Consider the following 19,443-nt stretch of genomic DNA (forward strand, 5'->3'; position numbering starts at 1 on the left):
CTTTGACTTTCCAAGGGGTTTTCTGTCAAAGGTCTGTGCTGTGGCTGGCATGCCGGCAGCATAGCTGAGGTGCTGCCCTGTCATTGATACTGACCTGAGATGCAGAGGCTTCTAGCAGGGTCTGGAGCTGGAAAAGCTCTTTGCATTCAACCTGTTGCTTGAAGCTGTCAGTGTTTCCTCGCTAGACCCCTGACAGCATGCAGGGCTCAGAGCACAAACGTGCACTTCTAAGCACAGCGCTGGTGCTGCCTTCTGCCTCCTGCAGTAGATCATCCGGTGCGAGCAGAGCACTGAGGCGCCATGTCATGTCTCCTCCGTGCTCACAGCCCTCCACAAAGCCGGCAGCTCTGCTATGAACCTGGGGGCTCTTCCCAGATGCACAGGGCTCTCCTCTGAGGTGGTAGCAAGTAGAGCCAGCTGGCACAGGAGGTTGTGCAGTCAGCACGTGTTCCCCCCACACATGGAGGCTGCGCACCAGGACAGGGCATGGTGCTGCTGCCCTCCACCGTATGTCCCCAACTCCATGGGCTGCCCCAGAAGGGGCCATGGCACCTGGCCACTGCTGTGGGCGCCCGGGCTGAGTTCTGCAGGGTGTCCCTGGCACAGTGGGGGCCAGGACAGCCTGTCTGTAGGCCTTTCTTCTGCAGGGGGTCACAGGGCAGTGGGCCCAGGACATGGCTGCGTTTCTCTGGGGTAGGAGGGTCAGGCAGAAAGGATGGGCTGAGGGGGGCAGATGGAAGAGAGCAGAAGGCAGCTGAGTTTTGCTGCTCCAAAGTCCAAATTCGAATGGCTGAGGCTGCAAAGAGAAGGGAAGAGAGAAGCCCTGAACCCATGTGGTGCATCATCCTGCCTAGGTCTGCCTCCAGTGCTGTCCTCTGTGGCTGTGCTGCTTCCAGCTCCTGTCCAGGAGCTTCCTAATGCTGGGTGTTCCTCTGCAGCCAGGCTGTGGGCACTACTGGATGGCCTGGGATGGCAGGACGTAGGCTCTTGTAGCACAGGAGGTCCCTTGGTCAGCCCCAATGTGAGTGGTACAAGAGGGGTTCTGATTTTCTGTTGGAGCTGAAGGCAGAGGAGTGTGGCCTGCACCCTTGCCATGGATGTCTCATGGCTCTTTGCTGCAGAGAGCCCTTTGGGCTGGACCTATCAGGCAGGAACCAGCTCGTAGTTACTGGTCCAAGGTCCCAGCCTCACAGAACCATGTCACTGCATTTTCCCCCCGTTGTTCTCCAGCTTCTGGTGAGCCATCCCATGGTCTTCATTTGCTGCCTTACACTGCTAAATGGTGTTGCTTGAGGTATTGCTGTGCCTTGCCTGGGGTGGCTGTGTTTTAGTGGTGCAGGGAGGCACTGCCTTGTTTCTGTCGGAAAAGAGAGCTGCAACTTTCCTGGCTGCGGGGTGCTGAGCCAGGGTGGTTGTCCCTGGTGCGGTATGGTACTTGAACTCACCGCTGTGGCTACCCAGTGGTTTCTGGAGGGCAGCAAGGGTGGGCTCACCACAGCTGTAGTCTAGGTCTCGTCCATCGCTGCAGTCTCTCAGCCAGGACACAGAGGCATTTCCTGGGCCAGGGGAGGCTGCCATGGTTGCAGAAGTCCCCTTAGAGCTTCCTCCCTCCGCCGCCCACAGTACTGGGACAAGCTGCAGACCTCACGTGACACTCCTGCCCCGTCATCTGGATGCTCTTCACTCTAAGTCCAGGTCCCAGCCCTGCTTCTTCCTGTCTGATTTGCGGTACCTCAGTCTGTACCAGCAGTTCCCACCTTGACCTGCCCGACCTCTGCTTTTTCTGCCTGGTCTCTAGTCATGTTCCTGCAACTGAGTGAAGAGCTGGCCTTGTGCTGGTGATGGGGGAGAACAGAGGGACTCTAAGTCTCATGCTTTTTCTTTTTTTCCCCAAGGCCGATGCTGCAACCAGTTTCTTGAGAGCTGCAAGATCTGGGAATCTGGACAAAGCCTTGGATCACCTCAGGAATGGGGTAGATATTAACACCTGTAACCAGGTAGGTGAAACCCACAGGGCTTCTGGTACCATCTCTAGTTCATGTGAAAATGTGCCACGCAGTGGCTCCCCCAGGCCCAGTGACAGTCACTGCACCCCTTCCTTACACTGCTCCCATAGGATGGAGGCAGCGAGGTTCCCCATGGCTGCTTGCTTGCTCTGCTCTGCGTAGCTGATTGGGAGCACTGGCCCTGATCCCACAGTCCTACTTGCCATGGAGCAGAGTATAAGTTGGCTGGTAATAACTTGCCTGGCAGAGGAAGTTTAAAAACTTTGTGGGAGAGGCTGCCTGTACTGACCCCACTCCCCTCCTGTGCCTGATGTGCCTGGCTCCTGATCAAGCGTCTGGGGGCTCGGCAAAAGGGGTGCTGTGTTAGGTGGAGTGCAACGGCAACTTTGCTGTGCAGTGGTCATTTCCTGAGGATAATCTGCTCTGCAAAGGCGCTGTGCAGTCCCCAGGCGTGTGTCTCCAGAGCTGTGGCATGCCCAGCTGATGGATGGGTGCGCACCACCCTGGCAGAGCACGGAGCCATGACTGCCAGCATGGTGGGGGGATCCCTAGGGTGCAGAGTTGAGTGTCCTGGCAGACCCCATCCTCCTCTCACCTACACCACCCCCTGCTAGGCTCCAGGCAGCCTGCAGCCCCTTGTCCCTGCTTGTGCCAGGCAGCTGGCACAGGAGCTCCTAACCAGAATTGAGCTCAGGGGAGAGGCCATGCGGGGCAGACTGCAGCATGAGAGCGGTCCCGTGCTGGGGAGGCTTCCACAGCTGAGCTGGGTGGAAACAGGTCCTGTGCTGGGGAGGAAAAGGGCTGACCAGAAAGCAGATCTGGACCAGTTGTCTTTGGGGTAGGGAGGGCAGCAATAGCTAAAAAGATCTCGGGAGCCTGGCCATATTGGTTGGAGCGTAGCAAAGGGCATTAACAGGTAAGCAGAGAGGGACATCTGAGGCTCCTTTAGGGTGACAAGCAACTGGGACAGCTGGAAGGGGCTCAGCTGCTTATCAGAGGACAGAGCAGATAGCTGTGAAGAGTGTAGCACAGTGGCTGGGACGTCGCAGGAATCACTCTTGGGGATATTCCCCTTGCCTGCAATGCTCAGGCTTTCAGATTCTCAGAAGCTGCAGCTTAACACAAGCAGGGGATGTTTGCAAAATGCTAGTTGGTGGCATGGGGGGTGTTGGGCAGGTGGAAGCCCTCCTAGCCCAGAGCAGAGACAGGTCTGCCCCAGGAAAGGAGAGCTGCAGGCACAGAGGAATTGTTTGCACATAATCGACAGAACATTTGTATCTGTGTAGCTGCCAAATGCAAGTGGCTCAGCCTGAATCAGGGTAGGTGCTTTAGGGAGAGACCCAGGGGGCTTGGGCTGAGCAGGGGGGACAGACAGACTGCACTGCTGGCTGAGTTCCAGAGCAGTAGTGATGCTGGGGAGGCTGACTCAGCAGGTAGCGCAAATGTATATTCACCTGGTTCAGCACCAACTCCCCAAACCAAGTGTAGTTCAGACCTATTGATTTGTGCACTGCAGTGGCCAGTGCAGTTACTGCAGACCGGTTCCCCTAGGAAATGTCACCATCTCCTTTTCTTTTTTGACTGATGGTACCGTGCAGGCATGCTGGGCTTCTGCAGGCCCCTGGGGCACACTGCATCTTGCATTCTCCTCTCTGGGATACTAGATGAGGTTTGGGAGCTCAGGAGATGCTCATTTTGTTCATCACTGTATTACCCGGATTATTAGTTCGTAGTCAGCATCCAGATACTCTCAAAGACTTCTATCCTGGGGCTGCGTGGGGACATATGGGATTTAGATCAAAGGGGTCTCATAGGGAGGAGGTAGAAAATTTTTGTTTCAGAGTCCTTTGAGGATGAGCTTTTCCATGGGGTCCTGTTGGTGGGTTAGAGGCTCTGACCCCATAACCATTCTGGAGATGTACAGGGTTTGAAAAGAGGAGAGGCCATGTAACACGCTCTTAGCACTGGGCTGCAGGACTTGGCTTGCACTCGGCACTGAGCAGATCACATGCTTGCACCTGGCAGGATCTTCCAAGTTGCTGTGCTTCATTTCAGAATTTGGCCCAGTCATTAAGCACAACTGCTGCTCCCTTAGTCTCTCCTGGGGGAGCAGAAGCCCCTGTAATTGAGCCCCAGCAGCAGGCCAGTCACTGGAAGCAGCTCCTGCTTCAAATGAGCAGAGACAAATAGATGGTTAATGCACCCGCTGCTCCCTTACAGACCTCTGGGAAAGCAAGTCATAAGGAGCAGGGAGATCCTGCTGGTGACGTCTGTGCCACTGTCCTCTCCAGGAAGGACTGGGGATGCTGCCATGTGTGGCACATTCGTGTATGCCCTGTGTGTGCAGAGGCTGGAGCAGAGCCAGGGAAAATGATCTTTCTTTGCCTGTTCACAAGTGGCTCAGAGAATTCCCTCCTGCCGGTTTCTGTGGGTGTCTGGAGGAGAGGGGCAAGAGTGGGTGGGGGCTATGTTTGGTCACACTGGCCCGTGCCTTCTGAGATGGGAGACTCCACAAGCAGAGCGCGCCACAGATGTTCACTCATTTCCGATGACAAGCCTAAAAGCAGAGGGAGGATTTCTACATCCACTGCTCCCATACCGCTCTAGTGCAGAGTAATATGTGGTTCTGGAGAGGGCTCTGCAAAGAATTAAAACAGGGAGACCCAGCCACAAGCTAAAGACGATGGCTTTGAACTTCTTCCTCACCCAGACAGAGGGTCAGTCATTAGCTGTCTCCACGGACTGGCTGCGAGTCCTGTTTCCAGCCAGGTTTCTGGTGCTGGTGAGGGGATTTGACACCTTGATGGGGAGCACGTGGCTACAACAGTATGAGGCGCTTCTTTGAGTGATGTCTTTGCACTGGTTCCTGCCGTCTCCCTGAGGTTAGATGGCACTTTGGGGTTTCCTTCTGAGGAATATCAGACCTGTGGGAAAGGTCCAACCTCACATGTCCTGTATAGAATAAAGAGGGATATATGTGGTCAGACCTATCCCACAGGCCCTGTATTCTTACTCAAGTGCAGAGACCTTGACATGCCATCTGATCTTCATCCCGCCAATTTCATCCCCTTCATTGCTGCCGTCTGCATCAGCGTCTTCATCATCCACCTCTTTCGTGTTTCGAATTCCTGCACGTGCCCATCTCATCCGTGAGGAGCTGGAGGCCTGAGGATGAGCGCACCTCACTGCCGGGACCCTCACCAGCTGGGCAGAGCGCTGTGCTAGCAATGGGTGCCCGGAGGTAGTCTCTGGTGGAGCGGCCCATCACAGTCCTGATGGGCAGCCCAGGGCAGGGCCCTGCTTTGCTACAGGCCAAGCGCAAAGTCCCGCCTGTTGTGTTTTTCTGTAGGGTTTCGTTTGTCGCATTGGCAGCCAGCGACTGGGATTTCTGGGAAGCATTTGCGGCACTCAGTGAGGGGAATACAGCATCTTTCAAATTAAGCACATCCTGTGGCGGTTTTAGGTCAGATGAGCTGTCAAACCAAAGCAAATGTGCAAACCAGGCTGTATTGTTCCTGGAGCAGAAATATCGATGGGCCGCTGGGAAACGATCTTCTGCAAACATTGTGCTTATTGCTGTAAAGCCAGAGAATAATGATTCCTCACAGGTTTTCAGCATTTAAAAGGTTATTTATGAATCCCTTGCGTAAAAGGGCATATGTGCTGAGGAGAGCAACCGAGCATCTGTGGTCTTGCACTCCAGGCGTTTGTTGCATGAGTGTAACCGAGAAAAAGCGCGTGTGTCTGCGGCCACATAGCCCATCTGTGAGCGCACGAAGGGTGTCAGCGACCATCTGCATGGGGTTGTGTACGCGTGTCTTAGTCAAGGAAACTGCGCTTGACCGAGGCGATGGGCTCAGTGTAGCGAGGCCTGGTTGGGGAGTGTTTCTGTTCTGTGGGTGTTGCAGCATTCCCATTTCATTTTCCCTTGGAAGCAGGCCTTTTGTGCTGGAGGCTCTAGGCAACTTTGGAGTTGGCGTGCTGAGGAAGCCTGTGGTTTTCCAGGTTTTTGCTCTTTGTGCTGTAATCAGAGTTGAGCAAAAGAATATGTGGCTCTTTGACTATGATCCTGGTGCTTTAAGTCAGAGAGGGTGGGAAACCTTTTTCCAGTATGGTAACACTCTTGAAGCGGTTCTAAGTTTAACTGGAGTGTTGAGGGCTGGAACTGGAGCCTCCCTGGGCATTTTCTGCTCCCCTACCTATACTCGGGTGGGGGTGAAGCAATTCTGTGAAGTGACCTTCCAGTAATCTACAGAAGCCGAAACAGATGGTTGGGAGGTGGAGTACTTGGGCAGGACTGTGTGCTCACAGGGAGCTGGTGTCTGTCTGCCATGTGATAGGAGTGTGTAGGGGTGAGTAAACATAGTGCATCCACCTGGGAGAAGCGAGGGACAAGGGGAGTTTGTGTTACGGGGAAAAAGCGACATCTGAAATTGCCTGCAAGTATTTAACCTCTTAGCCAGCAAATATCCCAGCCCTTTTGTTCATATCTGGGAAGAGGAAGAGGGTGTCAGAAATAATGGAGCAGAAGCTGTCTTAGCAGCCTCTAGGGTGCTGACTGGCCTGACACCTCCTTCTGAGAGCCCAGGCATGCTCAAAGGGCACTGGCCAGCCCTTCGCTCCTAGTGCTCAGGTTCCACGTGTAGGAAGAAGGCCAGCTAAACGGGGGCACACGCAAAGATGTTCCTGAGAAGTCACTTCAGTTGTTTGGGAGCTTCCTGGAACTGGTAGAGCTTAGCAGTAGCACAGCCAACACTTTCTCTGCACCCTTTGCTGCAGCTAAACTCTGAGGGAGCAAAGCCGACCCTCTGCTGAGCATGGGCTGCAGGATGGGGCTGTTGGTGGGCAGTCTGCAAAGCCAGGAAGAAGCCAGCTGCTGGACTGGAAGCTCCTGAACTGTTGTGAATTAAATTTGGCTGCTGCTTGGTAAAATCATTGTCCCAGGCAGAGCTTCTCACTGCACTTCTGTCTGTGTAAACGTTAAAGTTTAAGGTTTCTGTGCACAGTTACACAGCAGCTCTAGTGCATCCTCACTCTGGGCCATACACAAAGCTCAGTTCTGTGCTTTAGGTTTGAAAAGCCTGACTGCAGGCAGGCGATCGCAGGGAGGGGCACCCCAAGGAAAGTCACTTGAGCAAAGACAGGAGTTGACATCAGGGATGTGTCGTGAGCTGGGAGGACTGAAACAGCACCTGTGGCGCCAAACGCGCACGCGCTGAGGTGTGGTGCCACCCGTCCGTAGGAAATCTTCTGCGTTTTGCTCATGGAGAGACCTCCAGCATTAGTGAGCAATTCAGCATTCAGCTGCATGCAGTTGCCCTGGCAGCGTGGAGCTAACCATGGCTGTCACGCTGGATGCTAGGGCAGGGCTCGAGGGCAAGGCAACGGCTCCTGCTCCCACCAGCCTAGAGTTTCTCCGGTATGGGCCAAGCGCCCACCATTGTGTCTGCACAGGAGCTCAGAGCAGGGGCTTCCCTGGAGAGCCCCAGCCCCAGCAGGTGACTAACGCCTCTCTCCCACCTTTGCTCCTTCCAGAATGGGCTGAACGCCTTGCACCTGGCCTCCAAGGAGGGCCATGTGAAAATGGTGGTGGAGCTGCTGCACAAGGAGATCGTTTTGGAGACAACCACCAAGGTGAGGATAAGGGAGTCTGGTCACATTAGTCACAGCTCCGCACCCTGCCATTGCTGCCAGACACACCAGCAGTAGCTGAGCAGTGAATGATGCTGTTTGCTTTCAGCCCCTGGAAGGGCCGTGCTGGTGGCAGCGCTGCTGGGCTGGGGCCTGGGGACCAGGCTCTGATTTCAGCGCAGCCAAAGCTGTGCTGGGCACCTCCAGGTGGGTGGGAGGGGGCCACTGCGAGCTCAAGAGGGGAGTGACAGAAGCCACGTGTTAATGCTGTCTTTACTCACATCTCCCCCTGGCACTGGCTGCCAGCTCAAGTCAGCCCTCGCTGTCCCAGGGCAGACCCTGCACGCTACAGCACTGAGATGGCCTCGGTACCGTTGTCACAAGCCTGGAGAGCTCTGGTGCTCCTTAAATAAGATATAATTCTCTCCTTGCATCACCACAGCAGGGTGTGGTTCTTGCTCGGTGACAAGTGAGACAACGGCACAAGCAAGCAGGGCTGACAAATGAGCAGCCTTCAGCACCATCTGAAGGGCTGTGAGAGCAGGAGGGGGCCTGCTTGCCACCTCCCCAGTGCTCTGGCAGGGCTCGGGGCATGGAGCAGAGTCTGGCATTCTGCCACACCACCCAGAGGCACAAGTCAGAAGAGCCTGTGTCTGCATTTTCCAGCCTGCTTATCATCCCTTAGCTCTGCTGGGATGCCTTGGCTGCCAGGGTGCACGCTGCAGTTTTGCCTGAAGACTGCCAGCTCAGCTCCCCCATCCTCCCGCCCCTCCTCATCTCTCAGTGCTGGAGCTACACAGAGCCTGACAATGCATACAGCTTTTGCTGCCAGTAACTTCATGGGAAAGATGAAATCACTCTCTTCCCCGGCCAGCAAATGTGAAGGGTAGCTGCCTGGTCTGTAGCAGGGATGGGGCCTGGAGCAAGGGCTGCATGGCCCCACAGGCGTCCCCTGGCCAGCTGCTCTGTTTGCATGCATGTTAGCACATGTCAGGCCCATCTTTCCCCGGCATCCTGGGCTGTTCCAGCCCCTGAGAAGTGCCCTGTGGTGTCTTTCAGAAGGGAAACACAGCCCTGCACATTGCTGCCCTGGCTGGACAACAGGACGTGGTCCGGGAACTGGTGAACTATGGGGCCAACGTCAATGCGCAATCACAGGTAAAGTGACCTGGGCTGGGGCAGGAAAAGCACCCAGCATGCATGATGGTGGCGTCATGCTGGGAACTGTGTCCAGCATGGGCACTTCAGCAGCCCTTTACAGTTTCTCTCCAGTCCTGTTCAGGGGCAGGGGTAAGGACCGGTCTGCCAGACTCCTGAAAGAAGACGAGTGTGCAAGTGGTGGGGAGGGTGTCTTGAGGGATATGGGGGGACCAGGATGGTCTGTTTGCTGAGCGAGTCCACGGCAGCACACACAAGCATGCTGAACTCATCCTGGGAGGACTCATGGCTGATGCCTCCCTGGCACAGCCTCGAGGTCTCCAGCAGCCCCTGCAGCTCTGCACACTGTGCCTCCTTTGTGCTCTTTCTTGGGTCTGGTGGGGCTGCAAGCTCTTCAGCTTTTGCCTGATGGGAAAGACACCCCTGAAGCAAGGGAGAGTAGTGGCAGTGAGTGGAAGGTAGTGTCTTCTGGGTTGACTGTTGTTGTGAAGCGTCCCCTGGTTCTTTCTGGATGGGGAGCCTTGGGGTCCAGCTCTCTATGATTGCTCCACCGTTGCCAGTTTTCTTCCCTTTTCCCACCCACACTGTGTATGCTTTTGCCCTAGTTCAGTGAGCTGAGGGTGTGGGTGTTGATGGGGCATAGGTCTGCGAGGAGCTTGAGAATCTCAAGGAAGAGTTGTGTTGATGTGCATGGCCCTGTGTTTGCAGAAAGGCTTCACACCCCTCTACATGGCAGCGCAGGAAAACCACCTGGAAGTCGTCAAGTTCTTGCTGGAAAATGGAGCCAACCAGAATGTAGCCACAGAGGTGAGATCCTTGGGGAGGACCCTCAAGCCCTGCTTGTTGGGGCTGCTGTTGGATGTGCCAGGTGCTGCCACGGCTCCTCGTTTCTCCCCCTCTCACCTGCCTCTCCTTCGCAGGATGGCTTCACGCCACTAGCTGTGGCTCTGCAGCAAGGCCATGAGAACGTGGTTGCTCACCTTATCAACTATGGGACAAAGGGTAAGGTCCGCCTGCCCGCCCTGCACATTGCAGCCCGCAACGATGACACTCGCACAGCTGCCGTGCTGCTGCAGAATGACCCCAATGCTGATGTCCTCTCCAAGGTGTGTGGCTTTCCCATCCTCTCTCTGGGAGCTTTCCCACAGGGGAGAACAGCAGCTTGGTATGCTGTATTTATTCATCCTTTCAGCAGGGAGCATGTGTCTGGCTGGGCTGATCCCTCCTTCTTTCCCCTAGACTGGATTTACCCCCTTGCACATTGCAGCCCACTACGAGAATCTCAGTGTGGCCCAGTTACTGCTGAACCGTGGAGCCAGTGTCAACTTCACGCCCCAGGTGAGTGCAGAGTGGGAAGGCTGCTGGGACTGGTACTGCTCCAGCACCAGAGGAGGATGCCTTGCCTCCTTTCCATGTAGGTGCAGCAGCAGCTGCCAGGGTATGCTGGTGAGGTGGGACCATGCAGAAGGTAGCACACTGATGCATGTCTGGGGAGTTGCCATTAATAACCAGTGCGGGGCTTTTCTTCTATGTCTCCCCTCTGTTGGATGCAGCCATGCATCCCTGGAAGCTCTTGGGACTTTGTGTCCAGGCTGAGGGAGAGCTGGTGCTGTCACTGCAGGGCAGAGCTTATAGCCCCTGCAGTTGGCGTGCCTCTTCCAGTCCCGTGGGTGCAGCCAAATCCGTGGGCTGGCACTTCCCTGCGAGCTCTGTGCAGCTTCTGTCCACAGCCTTTAGCAGCAGGCAGGAGCCAGTGCTCACGTTCTCTCCCAGCCCTGTGAAACAAGCTGTTCCCCTGGCCGTCCCTGGGCAGGGATTTAGCTCTCCCCTGCCCTCTGTCTTTTGTTCGCCCCATGCCTCCTTGCAGCCCCGAGGGGGAAAGGGAAGGGGCTGCTCCCTCTAACAGCCTGTCGTTTCTTCTGGCAGAATGGGATCACTCCCCTGCACATAGCCTCCCGCCGGGGCAACATCATCATGGTACGGCTGCTGCTGGACCGTGGGGCCCAGATAGAGACAAGGACCAAGGTGAGACCGCTTCTGAATCACCAGCAAGTACGTGGGCCATCTCCCTCCCCGAGCTCCTTGCGTCCAGGGAGCACTGCCATGCTGCACCGCCCAGCGCATACCCTGTGACCATCTTGCTGGGTGTGTGAGGGAAGGTCCCTGGTGCACTAAGGGGATGGCCCAGGTTTTTTGCTGGTGCATGCAGAGGTGAGAGGTGGCTGCATGGCTACAGTGGGTGTGCCCTGGGGGCTGAGGGCAGGCTCATTTTTGCCTTATTTTGTAAACAAGTCCAAAGTCCCTGTTACTCTCCTGCCTGAGGGGAGCCCTGCCCTTCCTTGCCCGTGCTGAGCCCTTGAACCCTCCTTTCTCACCAGGACAAGCTGACCCCTCTCCACTGTGCAGCTCGCAATGGACACGTGCGAATTGCAGAGATCCTGCTGGACCACGGGGCTCCCATTCAAGCCAAAACCAAGGTAGCCATGGGACTCTGTGGGGTTGTGCTTGGTGCCAGGTCCCAGGGCAGCACACGGGGGGTAACAAGCTGTGCACAGTCGCTGGATGCCACCCATGGCTGGGCTGGGGCTGAGTTTTTGGCCTCCCAAGGGGCAAGGAGCTTCCTGACCTCCTCCTTGGCCCTAGCTGCAGCCCTTTGCCTGAGGGCTGCATGCTTCAAAGGGACCAGCCCTGAGAAGGGGTCTGGGGACCCTGGTCTGGGGACAGCCTGCTCCATGGCAGCAGCTCTTCAGGCCCTGCCCTCTGCTCAGCATTGCTGCCCTGTAAGTCTCCGTGAAGGGTTTCGGGGCTCCTCTCTGGTAGCACCCTGGGGAACATGCCATCTCTTCTGCCCCAGAGCTGTGGCCAGGGGAGTGAGGCAGGGGCTGGGTGGGATGCCTGGTCCCGCTCCTGGCGCAGACCTGAGGCTCCTCTCCACGGTCGTAGAACGGCTTGTCGCCGATCCACATGGCAGCGCAGGGCGACCACCTGGACTGCGTGCGCCTGCTCCTGGAGTACGGCGCCGAGATTGATGACATGACCCTGGACCACCTAACGCCGCTGCACGTGGCTGCGCACTGCGGGCACCACCGGGTGGCCAAGCTGCTGGTGGAGAAGGGGGCCAAGCCCAACTCCCGAGCCCTGGTGAGTGAGGAGGGGCAGGCAGGGCTGGGGCAGGGGAGAAGGAGAGTGTTCTTGCAAATGACTGTCCACCTGTCCATCTGCAGAATGGCTTCACACCCCTCCATATCGCCTGCAAGAAGAACCACATCCGGGTGATGGAGCTGCTGCTGAAGACGGGTGCCTCCATCGACGCCGTCACGGAGGTAGGTGGGGTGCAGCCCAGCCCCAGCTCTCCTGTTGCTGCTTGTGCAGAGCAGGCAGCGCTGCAGGGGACGATGGCCCTTTGCCTCTGCGGGTCCCCAGGCGCCTTCTTCATTGTGGCTTATAGCTCTTTGCAGCTCAGGGCCTGTTGAGCCTGGCAGCATCTCCCCACAGCCTGCTCCCTACAGGGCAGGGGGACTGCAGGGCAGGCAGCAGCGCTCCGCGTTCCCCTCAGCTCACCGGCCAGGCTGCTGGGGCCAGGCTGGGGACCCAGAGTTTGCCTCTGTGGTAGAGTGTGCCCCGGGGAGGGAGAGGAGGGGGCAGGGAGAGGTGTTGGCAAGGCCATCAGCCACCATCTTGGCACCTGGCCCCTTTCTCTCCACAGTCCGGCTTGACCCCATTGCATGTGGCTGCCTTCATGGGGCACCTGCCCATCGTCAAGACCCTGCTGCAGCGTGGAGCCTCTCCTAATGTGTCCAATGTGGTGAGTCCCACCCTGGCTGGGGCTGTGGGAACTCAGCATGGTGGGATCCAGCAGGAGGTGGGGATTGCCCGAGTCCTGTGCTCTCTGCTCTCCTGAGCAACCCGGTGCCCTGCGCCTGCTTTGTGCTGGCAGGAGGAGCTGGTAGGGGCCAGAAGAGGTTGTGGGCACTGCTCTCCTGTGCTCGGACCAGAGGAACGATTGCAGGAAGGCACATCCCCTCCTACGGCCTCACCACTTTATCATGTCCTTGGTGCAGAAAGTGGAGACGCCCCTACACATGGCAGCCAGAGCTGGGCACATGGATGTGGCAAAGTACCTGCTGCAGAACAAAGCCAAAGCCAATGCCAAGGCCAAGGTAGGTAGAGAGAACCTGTGTGATAGTCCAGCTCTGGGAACAGCCGGTGCTGGTTTCTTCGCTCTTGCCTGCCCAGAACCTGGCCTGCCAGGGGCCATGCAACAGCAGGAACAGGGCTGAGGCCCCTTCGGCATGGCAAGCAAGGGACCGGTCCAGGTCTGCCAAAACAGCTTCTCTGCCTCCCTCACAGGATGACCAGACTCCTCTGCACTGTGCTGCACGCCTCGGCCACACCGGCATGGTCAGGCTCCTGCTGGAGAACAACGCCAACCCCAACCTGGCCACAACAGCGGGGCACACGCCCCTGCACATCACTGCCAAAGAGGGGCACGTGGACACGGCCCTGGCCCTGCTGGAGGAGGGGGCCTCACAGACCTGCATGACCAAGGTAGGCTGCTGTGGCCACTGCCACTGAAGGCATCACCTGGCTGGGTCAAGGCTGGGCAGGCTGGTGGCACAGTGTCCCTGTCACAGGAGGTGTAGCCTCCTCCTGTGCCGCAGCATGTGCTAGTGCTCTCCTCCTCATCCCCGTACACCCTGTGATGGGCTGCCTTTCTCCTCAGAAAGGATATACCCCTCTCCACGTTGCAGCCAAGTATGGGAAGGTGGATGTGGCAGAGCTGCTGCTGGCACATGATGCTCACCCCAATGCAGCAGGGAAGGTGAGTGCTGCTCCAGTGGAGTGGGAGGAGTGCTGTGGTACGGGGAGAGGCTCTGTCTCACCTGTCTGTGCCCTCTCCCCCTCCCCAGAATGGCCTGACCCCACTGCACGTGGCTGTGTACCACAACAACCTGGAGATCGTCAAGCTGCTGCTTCCCAAGGGGAGCTCCCCGCACAGCTCAGCCTCGGTAAGGCTGGACTGGGTGTTCCTGGGGATGTGTCGTGTGTCTAATTAATGCATGCTGGCCTGGGGCCAGCATTGCCCCTCAACCCTGACACTTGGGGAGTGTACAAGGGACCGATCACCACCAGCCACTCTCCACACCTGCTGCTCACACCTGCCTGTCCCTTCCACCGGCACGTGGGGCAGGCAGGGGTGCCGGGTGGTCGTCCTGTTCCAGCAGACAGGCTGTGCCAGGGATAGTCCCTGATGGCAGTGTTGTGGCTGTTGCCTGGGGATGTGTTTCCATGGCAAGCCCTGCGGAGCAGTGCTGCGGTCTGGCAGTTTGGGAAACCACACACAAATGTTTGCATGCAGCTATGAAGCAGTGAGTCAGAAAACCCACGAGCTTGTGAGAGTCACCCCGCTCTGCCTGAGCACAGGGAACATCTCCCAAAAGAGCAGACCAGCAGCCTCGGTTTCCACACGGTCTGCAGAAGCTGCATCCTCAGAACAGACAAGTGGCTGCTGGTGCCGGCCCTCCCCATCTGGCACTCCCCTGTCCCCCTGCGCAAGGTGCCGGCAGACTCGCTGGGCAGGCATCACGAGCAGCCGGTACTGGCGCCGATCCCCCGTTGGTCTGCGTCACTGACAGCCTGCGTGTGGCCGCGGGCAGAGGGTGGCTGCCAGCTGCTTTGCTCCTGCAGCATGGCAGCAAAGGCAGTGCTCAAGGCCCTGCAGTCTTGGGCTGAATACTAATCCTGCGTATTGTGAGTTTTGCTCCACACCTCAGCCAGACACGTTCTAGGAGGTGTCTGTCTGCCCTGACCTCTCACAGCTCCAGCTGGCTGAATACAGCTGTAGAAATTCATGCGTGGAAAACTCCAGGACAGCCGGTACCAGTCAAGCCTGAAGCAGGTGGTCTTTGAAACCCCTGTGCTGACTTGGCTGGAAGAGTGGGGTTTGACCTCAGCGTCAGGGCTAGTTGCTGTCAGGGAGATGGTTTGGGTGTGAGCCCGTGTCCCTGAGCTCTGGAGGTGACTAGGAAGGGCAGGCCTGGCCTGGAGAGGCAAGGTGGCACCTTCTGTCCCTGCTGGTCTGCTCAGCAGGGGCTGGGGACTGTAACGAGCCTCTCTCCCTGCAGAACGGGTACACCCCCCTGCACCTTGCTGCCAAGCAGAACCAGATGGAGGTGGCCAGCAGCTTGCTGCAGTACGGGGCTTCTGCAAACGCGGAGTCTGTGCAGGGAGTCACCCCCCTACACCTGGCTTCCCAGGAAGGGCATGCGGACATGGTGGCACTGCTTTTATCCAAACAAGCCAACGGCAACCTAGGCAACAAGGTAAGTTGTCCCGGCGCCTCCTGCCAGGCTGGAGGCGAACACCCTGGCAAGGAGTGTAGTCCAGGTAGTCCAGGCCCCAGTGCCTCCCTGCATTCGGGCAGCAGTGCGCTGGCCAACAGCACAGTGTTGGTCAATTTGCCAGGTTGGAGACCTGACTTAGAGTCTCTGCTGGTAGAGCTGCAGTGATGGCATCGCCACTGTGCTGAGACCTCCTCTGTTTGCAGAGTGGCCTGACTCCTCTCCATCTCGTGGCCCAAGAGGGGCATGTGCTGGTTGCTGATGTTCTGGTGAAACACGGAGTCACAGTGGATGCAATGACCAGGGTAAAGTAGTGCATTGATCATGGCTGTGGTGAAAAATCTATGGGGGAACTACATCTAGGCCTACTTCAGGAGGAGCATTGCTTTTCTTTTTCTTTGTGCAAGAGTCTCCCCTCTTGCAGGCATCCTTACCATCTTGTCTGTGTCTTGGGGGGAAGAGGAGAAAGAGTCCGCACCTCCCTGGAGGGATTATTCTTGCCTGCTCCCACAGCTCACCCCTGTACCCCCAGGCATAACGTAGTGTGGTCTGCAGTGTGCCCTCTGCCCTGGTCCTGGGCTCTCAGGCAGCACCCGCACACGTGCCCCATCCTTCATCCATGGGGGCTTGCCCATGGGATGAGCATACTCAAGCCAGAAGGGCAGGAAGCACCACTGAGGGCAGGCTGAAACCTGATCTTGTCTTTCAGATGGGCTATACCCCACTGCATATGGCCAGCCACTATGGGAACATCAAGCTGGTGAAGTTTTTGCTGCAGCACCAGGCTGATGTCAATGCCAAGACTAAGGTACAGAGGTGTCCTGTGCTCTGGGGACCCTTACGCCCTGAGCAACAGCATGCAGGTTGATGGGGAAGGCTTAGCATCCCTCCCTGCTTCTACTTCTCCCCCCCACATTGCTCCAAGCCTCCTGTCTCCATGGCTGGAAGCTGCTGTAGTCTAGCTACAGCCCTGGGCAAGTGCTGGGTTCTGCAGAGCCCTTTGCTTACCCCGGAAAGGAGGGAGCTGCCCTCGTGCTTCAGGCATGAAGCACAGTGTGAGGCCCGGGGGCACTTCTGGGGCAGCAGAATGGATGGCAGCACCTTCTGTCCTCCCCTGCAGCTGGGCTACACCCCTCTGCACCAAGCGGCGCAGCAGGGCCACACGGACGTTGTGACGCTGCTGCTGAAGCACGGTGCCTCTCCCAATGAGATCAGCACAGTGAGTATGGTGCTCGCCTGCACCTCCTCACCCCATGACAAGCTTGGGCGCCTGCCTGGGCTTCCTTGTGGCTGCTGCTGACCCAGTCCTTCCCCCTTGCACAGAATGGCACCACTCCCCTGGCCATCGCAAAGCGGCTTGGCTACATTTCTGTCACAGACGTGCTCAAGATTGTCACAGAGGAAACCGACATCCCGGTGAGCCCCTGGGGACTGGGAACAGGGCCCTGTGGAGGAGGGCTGGGGCTGGGAGCAGCCAGGCAGAGGTCTGCTGAGCGCAGCTGGGCAGGGCCAGCACTGACAGCTGGGTGCCTAGCCTGGGTGTGAGGAGGGGGCTGGAGGGGGCTGCGCAGCAAAGGGCTGGCCTCCTCTGACTCTGCTCTGCTCCCGCAGTCAGTCGGTGACAAGCACCGCATGAGCTTCCCGGAGACAGTAGACGAGATTCTGGACGTGTCAGAGGATGAAGGTGAGGGGCTGGAGCTGGGTTGCACCATCCCAGAGATCTGCTGGCTGGGCCAGTGTGGCAGCAGCAGGCCCAGGGACAGGCACTGGTGTTCCTGCTGGCTGGGGTGGGGGAACTGTGTGGCCCCACAGTAGTCTTGTGGAGAGGACAAGGGGACCCCACCATACTTCTGGAGTGGCACCTCCTGGCCCGGGTGCTTCCCTGCACTATGCAGGAGGGGTGTGCCTGGACCTCTCCATGGTCCCATGCCCCAGGGATGTGCAGAGAGTCCTTGGGCATGCAGAGCCCCGCACCGTGCCCTGCTCCGTGGGGTGGTACCAGGCTGCAGGTGGTCCACTCGTGCTCCCTCCCACCAAGAACTCACCTTTGCCTCTTCTTACTTTGCAGGCACTGCTCATGTCACAGTAATGGGTATGAAATCTGTCCCCCTGCCCCAACTCAATGGCCCATTTCACCCCATGGCCACTAACCATCCGCACGCCACATCCATCTGCTGAGCCTTGCTGCTGGGCTGGTGCTATCTGGTGCCAGGCCCTGCCATCCCGCCATGCCCATCTGCGTCCATGCTGCTTGCTGTGGTGTGACTGCATGAATGGGGCCATCCCGCCACTGCGGGGTAGCCCTGGCTCCCTGTCAGCCCCAGGCCCTGTCCCTGGTAGGCAGAAGAGCCTGGTTCTGTGACAAACTGCAGTGCCCCTCCACAACCGCCCCGTGCCGTCCTGGCCAGGGCCGGGATGAACCTGAGTGCTCAAGGGTCTCCTTGCTGCTACGGTCTCCTCCCTTTCACTAGGGCCCTCTCCCTGCTTTGGGAGGTGCTGGACTCCCATAGGGCACTGGCGAGAGCTGAAGCCTGGTGAACTCCTTAGCAGGCATTAATTGGGCCAGCAGGCAGCACTGGCTGGCCTTGTGCCTCCAAGGGGGGTGCACGGATGCACTCGGCAGTGTTAGGGAACACTTCCCATGTCTGCAGCCCTGCCTACACTCCTGTCCCCAACGTCCAACGGCAGGGTGTCCCCAGCAGGCTCTGCTCTGTGCTTGGTGCTGTGGGAAGGGGGTTGGCTAGCAGCCGAGGCTCCTGACAGCTACCACAGCTCCTGCCGCACTGATCCGCAGCACGGGCCTTGCCCCTGCCAGCAGACCCCGTCTGGCAGAGGGCAAAGCTGCCCTGTGGCTGGTTCAGACCCAGGGGACAAGTGTGTGTGGCCAGCAGTGGGAACAGAGATGGGCCTGGCTCCAGCCCAGAGGAGCGATGGGGGCAAGGGCTGGATGTCTGTGCTCCCTTGTCCTTCTGCCTCTCTGCTTGCTGAGCCAGTTCTCGGTTTCAGAGGAGGAGCTGAACGCACCAAAGCCCAGGACACCTGATCCCAGAGACCAGGAGGACAAGAGGGAGATGCTGGAGTTTGGGGCCACGACGACACTGGAGCAAACGTAAGAGGCACTGGATGGTGAGGAGGGAGCGGGTACTGGGCACAGGGCCAGCCTGGTGCTGGGCTGGGATGCCAGTGGGGCAGGGACAGCTGTGGGCAAGGAACGGATCACTGAGCCCCCACTGGCTAGCACAGCAGGCAAAGCTGGCTGGTGGTGTTCCTGCACCAGGATGTGGGTCCGCTGCTGAGTTTGCCTTTGTCCAGCAGCCCTGGGACTCCCTGAGGACGGCCGGGGGCTGAGGGGCCCAGGCCTGCCACTTCAGTAGCTGTCACTGCCCTCTCCTGCCAGGGTGGAGTCTCCAGCTGTTCCGCAGGTCCCCTGCGTCCCACCTGAGACTGTGGTGACCAGACCGGAGGAGACTGAGCAGGTAGGACCTGTGGAGACAGAAGCTGAGCAAGCCAGCCTGCTGCATGCATCCTCCGTGTCCCCGCAGGAGGTGAGCGTGAGACACAGCCTGCCACAGCCCACCCAGCCATTCCCAGCCCCCCCATCACCACAGAGCCGAAACGCGGGGTGGGTGGTGGGGGTGGACCGGGTGGTACGGGACTGCCCAGGGGGGGTTGTGAGACTGTGGAGGAGTGGGCAGGCTGAGCACCCTCAGATAGGATGCTGTGCCCATGGGGGCTCTTCCCTGCCTTACACAGCCCTCCAAGGAGTTCGATGAGGACTCCCTGATCCCCAGCAGCCCTGCCACCGAGACCTCGGATAACATCAGCCCGGTGGCCAGCCCTGTGCACACAGGGTGAGTGCCCAGCCCACGTGGTATATGCACACTCTGCGCGTGAGCTGGCTACAAGGTGCCCACCTGCCCGTGCCTCTGCCCGCTCCAGGTTCCTGGTGAGCTTCATGGTGGATGCCCGTGGTGGCTCCATGCGGGGCAGCCGGCACCATGGACTACGCGTGGTCATCCCGCCCCGCGCCTGCGCCGCACCGACCCGCATCACCTGCCGCCTGGTGAAGCCCCAAAAGCTGCCTGCACCCCCATCGCTGGCTGAGGAGGAGGGTCTGGCCAGCCGGATCATTGCCCTGGGGCCCGCTGGCGCCCAGTTCCTCAGGTGAGCGCAGCTGGGAACAGAGCAGATGGGGCTGCCCACACTGGGGCCGTCCCTCAGGACTGGGGATGGATCCAGGCTCCTCTGGAGTCTCTGCCAGCTGGGGAAGGACCTCTGCCTGTCACACCTTCTGGGGGTCTGGTGCA

General features: G+C 58.4%; 1 protein-coding gene across 2 annotated transcripts in view; it reads left to right on the forward strand.

Annotated features, from left to right (window-relative positions):
* Positions 1–19,443, forward strand: part of ANK1 (ankyrin 1) — a 68,367-nt gene that overhangs the window by 35,614 nt on the left and 13,310 nt on the right. The window contains exons 2-27 of one of the 2 annotated variants that reach the window (XM_075724125.1): positions 1,896–1,997; positions 7,542–7,640; positions 8,697–8,795; positions 9,504–9,602; positions 9,716–9,901; positions 10,035–10,133; positions 10,722–10,820; positions 11,174–11,272; positions 11,739–11,936; positions 12,020–12,118; positions 12,502–12,600; positions 12,857–12,955; positions 13,146–13,343; positions 13,519–13,617; positions 13,706–13,804; positions 14,921–15,118; positions 15,343–15,441; positions 15,846–15,944; positions 16,257–16,355; positions 16,460–16,552; positions 16,748–16,820; positions 17,205–17,228; positions 18,143–18,245; positions 18,534–18,612; positions 18,890–18,987; positions 19,076–19,300. In XM_075724125.1, the coding sequence (XP_075580240.1) occupies positions 1,896–1,997; positions 7,542–7,640; positions 8,697–8,795; positions 9,504–9,602; positions 9,716–9,901; positions 10,035–10,133; positions 10,722–10,820; positions 11,174–11,272; positions 11,739–11,936; positions 12,020–12,118; positions 12,502–12,600; positions 12,857–12,955; positions 13,146–13,343; positions 13,519–13,617; positions 13,706–13,804; positions 14,921–15,118; positions 15,343–15,441; positions 15,846–15,944; positions 16,257–16,355; positions 16,460–16,552; positions 16,748–16,820; positions 17,205–17,228; positions 18,143–18,245; positions 18,534–18,612; positions 18,890–18,987; positions 19,076–19,300 (2,963 nt within the window). Of the gene's footprint in view, positions 1–1,895; positions 1,998–7,541; positions 7,641–8,696; positions 8,796–9,503; positions 9,603–9,715; positions 9,902–10,034; positions 10,134–10,721; positions 10,821–11,173; positions 11,273–11,738; positions 11,937–12,019; positions 12,119–12,501; positions 12,601–12,856; positions 12,956–13,145; positions 13,344–13,518; positions 13,618–13,705; positions 13,805–14,920; positions 15,119–15,342; positions 15,442–15,845; positions 15,945–16,256; positions 16,356–16,459; positions 16,553–16,747; positions 16,821–17,204; positions 17,229–18,142; positions 18,246–18,533; positions 18,682–18,889; positions 18,988–19,075; positions 19,301–19,443 lie in introns of both variants that reach the window. The other variant, XM_075724123.1, reaches the window with a different exon arrangement.

Source organism: Pelecanus crispus, chromosome 21, assembly GCF_030463565.1.
Source record: "Pelecanus crispus isolate bPelCri1 chromosome 21, bPelCri1.pri, whole genome shotgun sequence".
Taxonomy (NCBI): domain Eukaryota; kingdom Metazoa; phylum Chordata; class Aves; order Pelecaniformes; family Pelecanidae; genus Pelecanus; species Pelecanus crispus.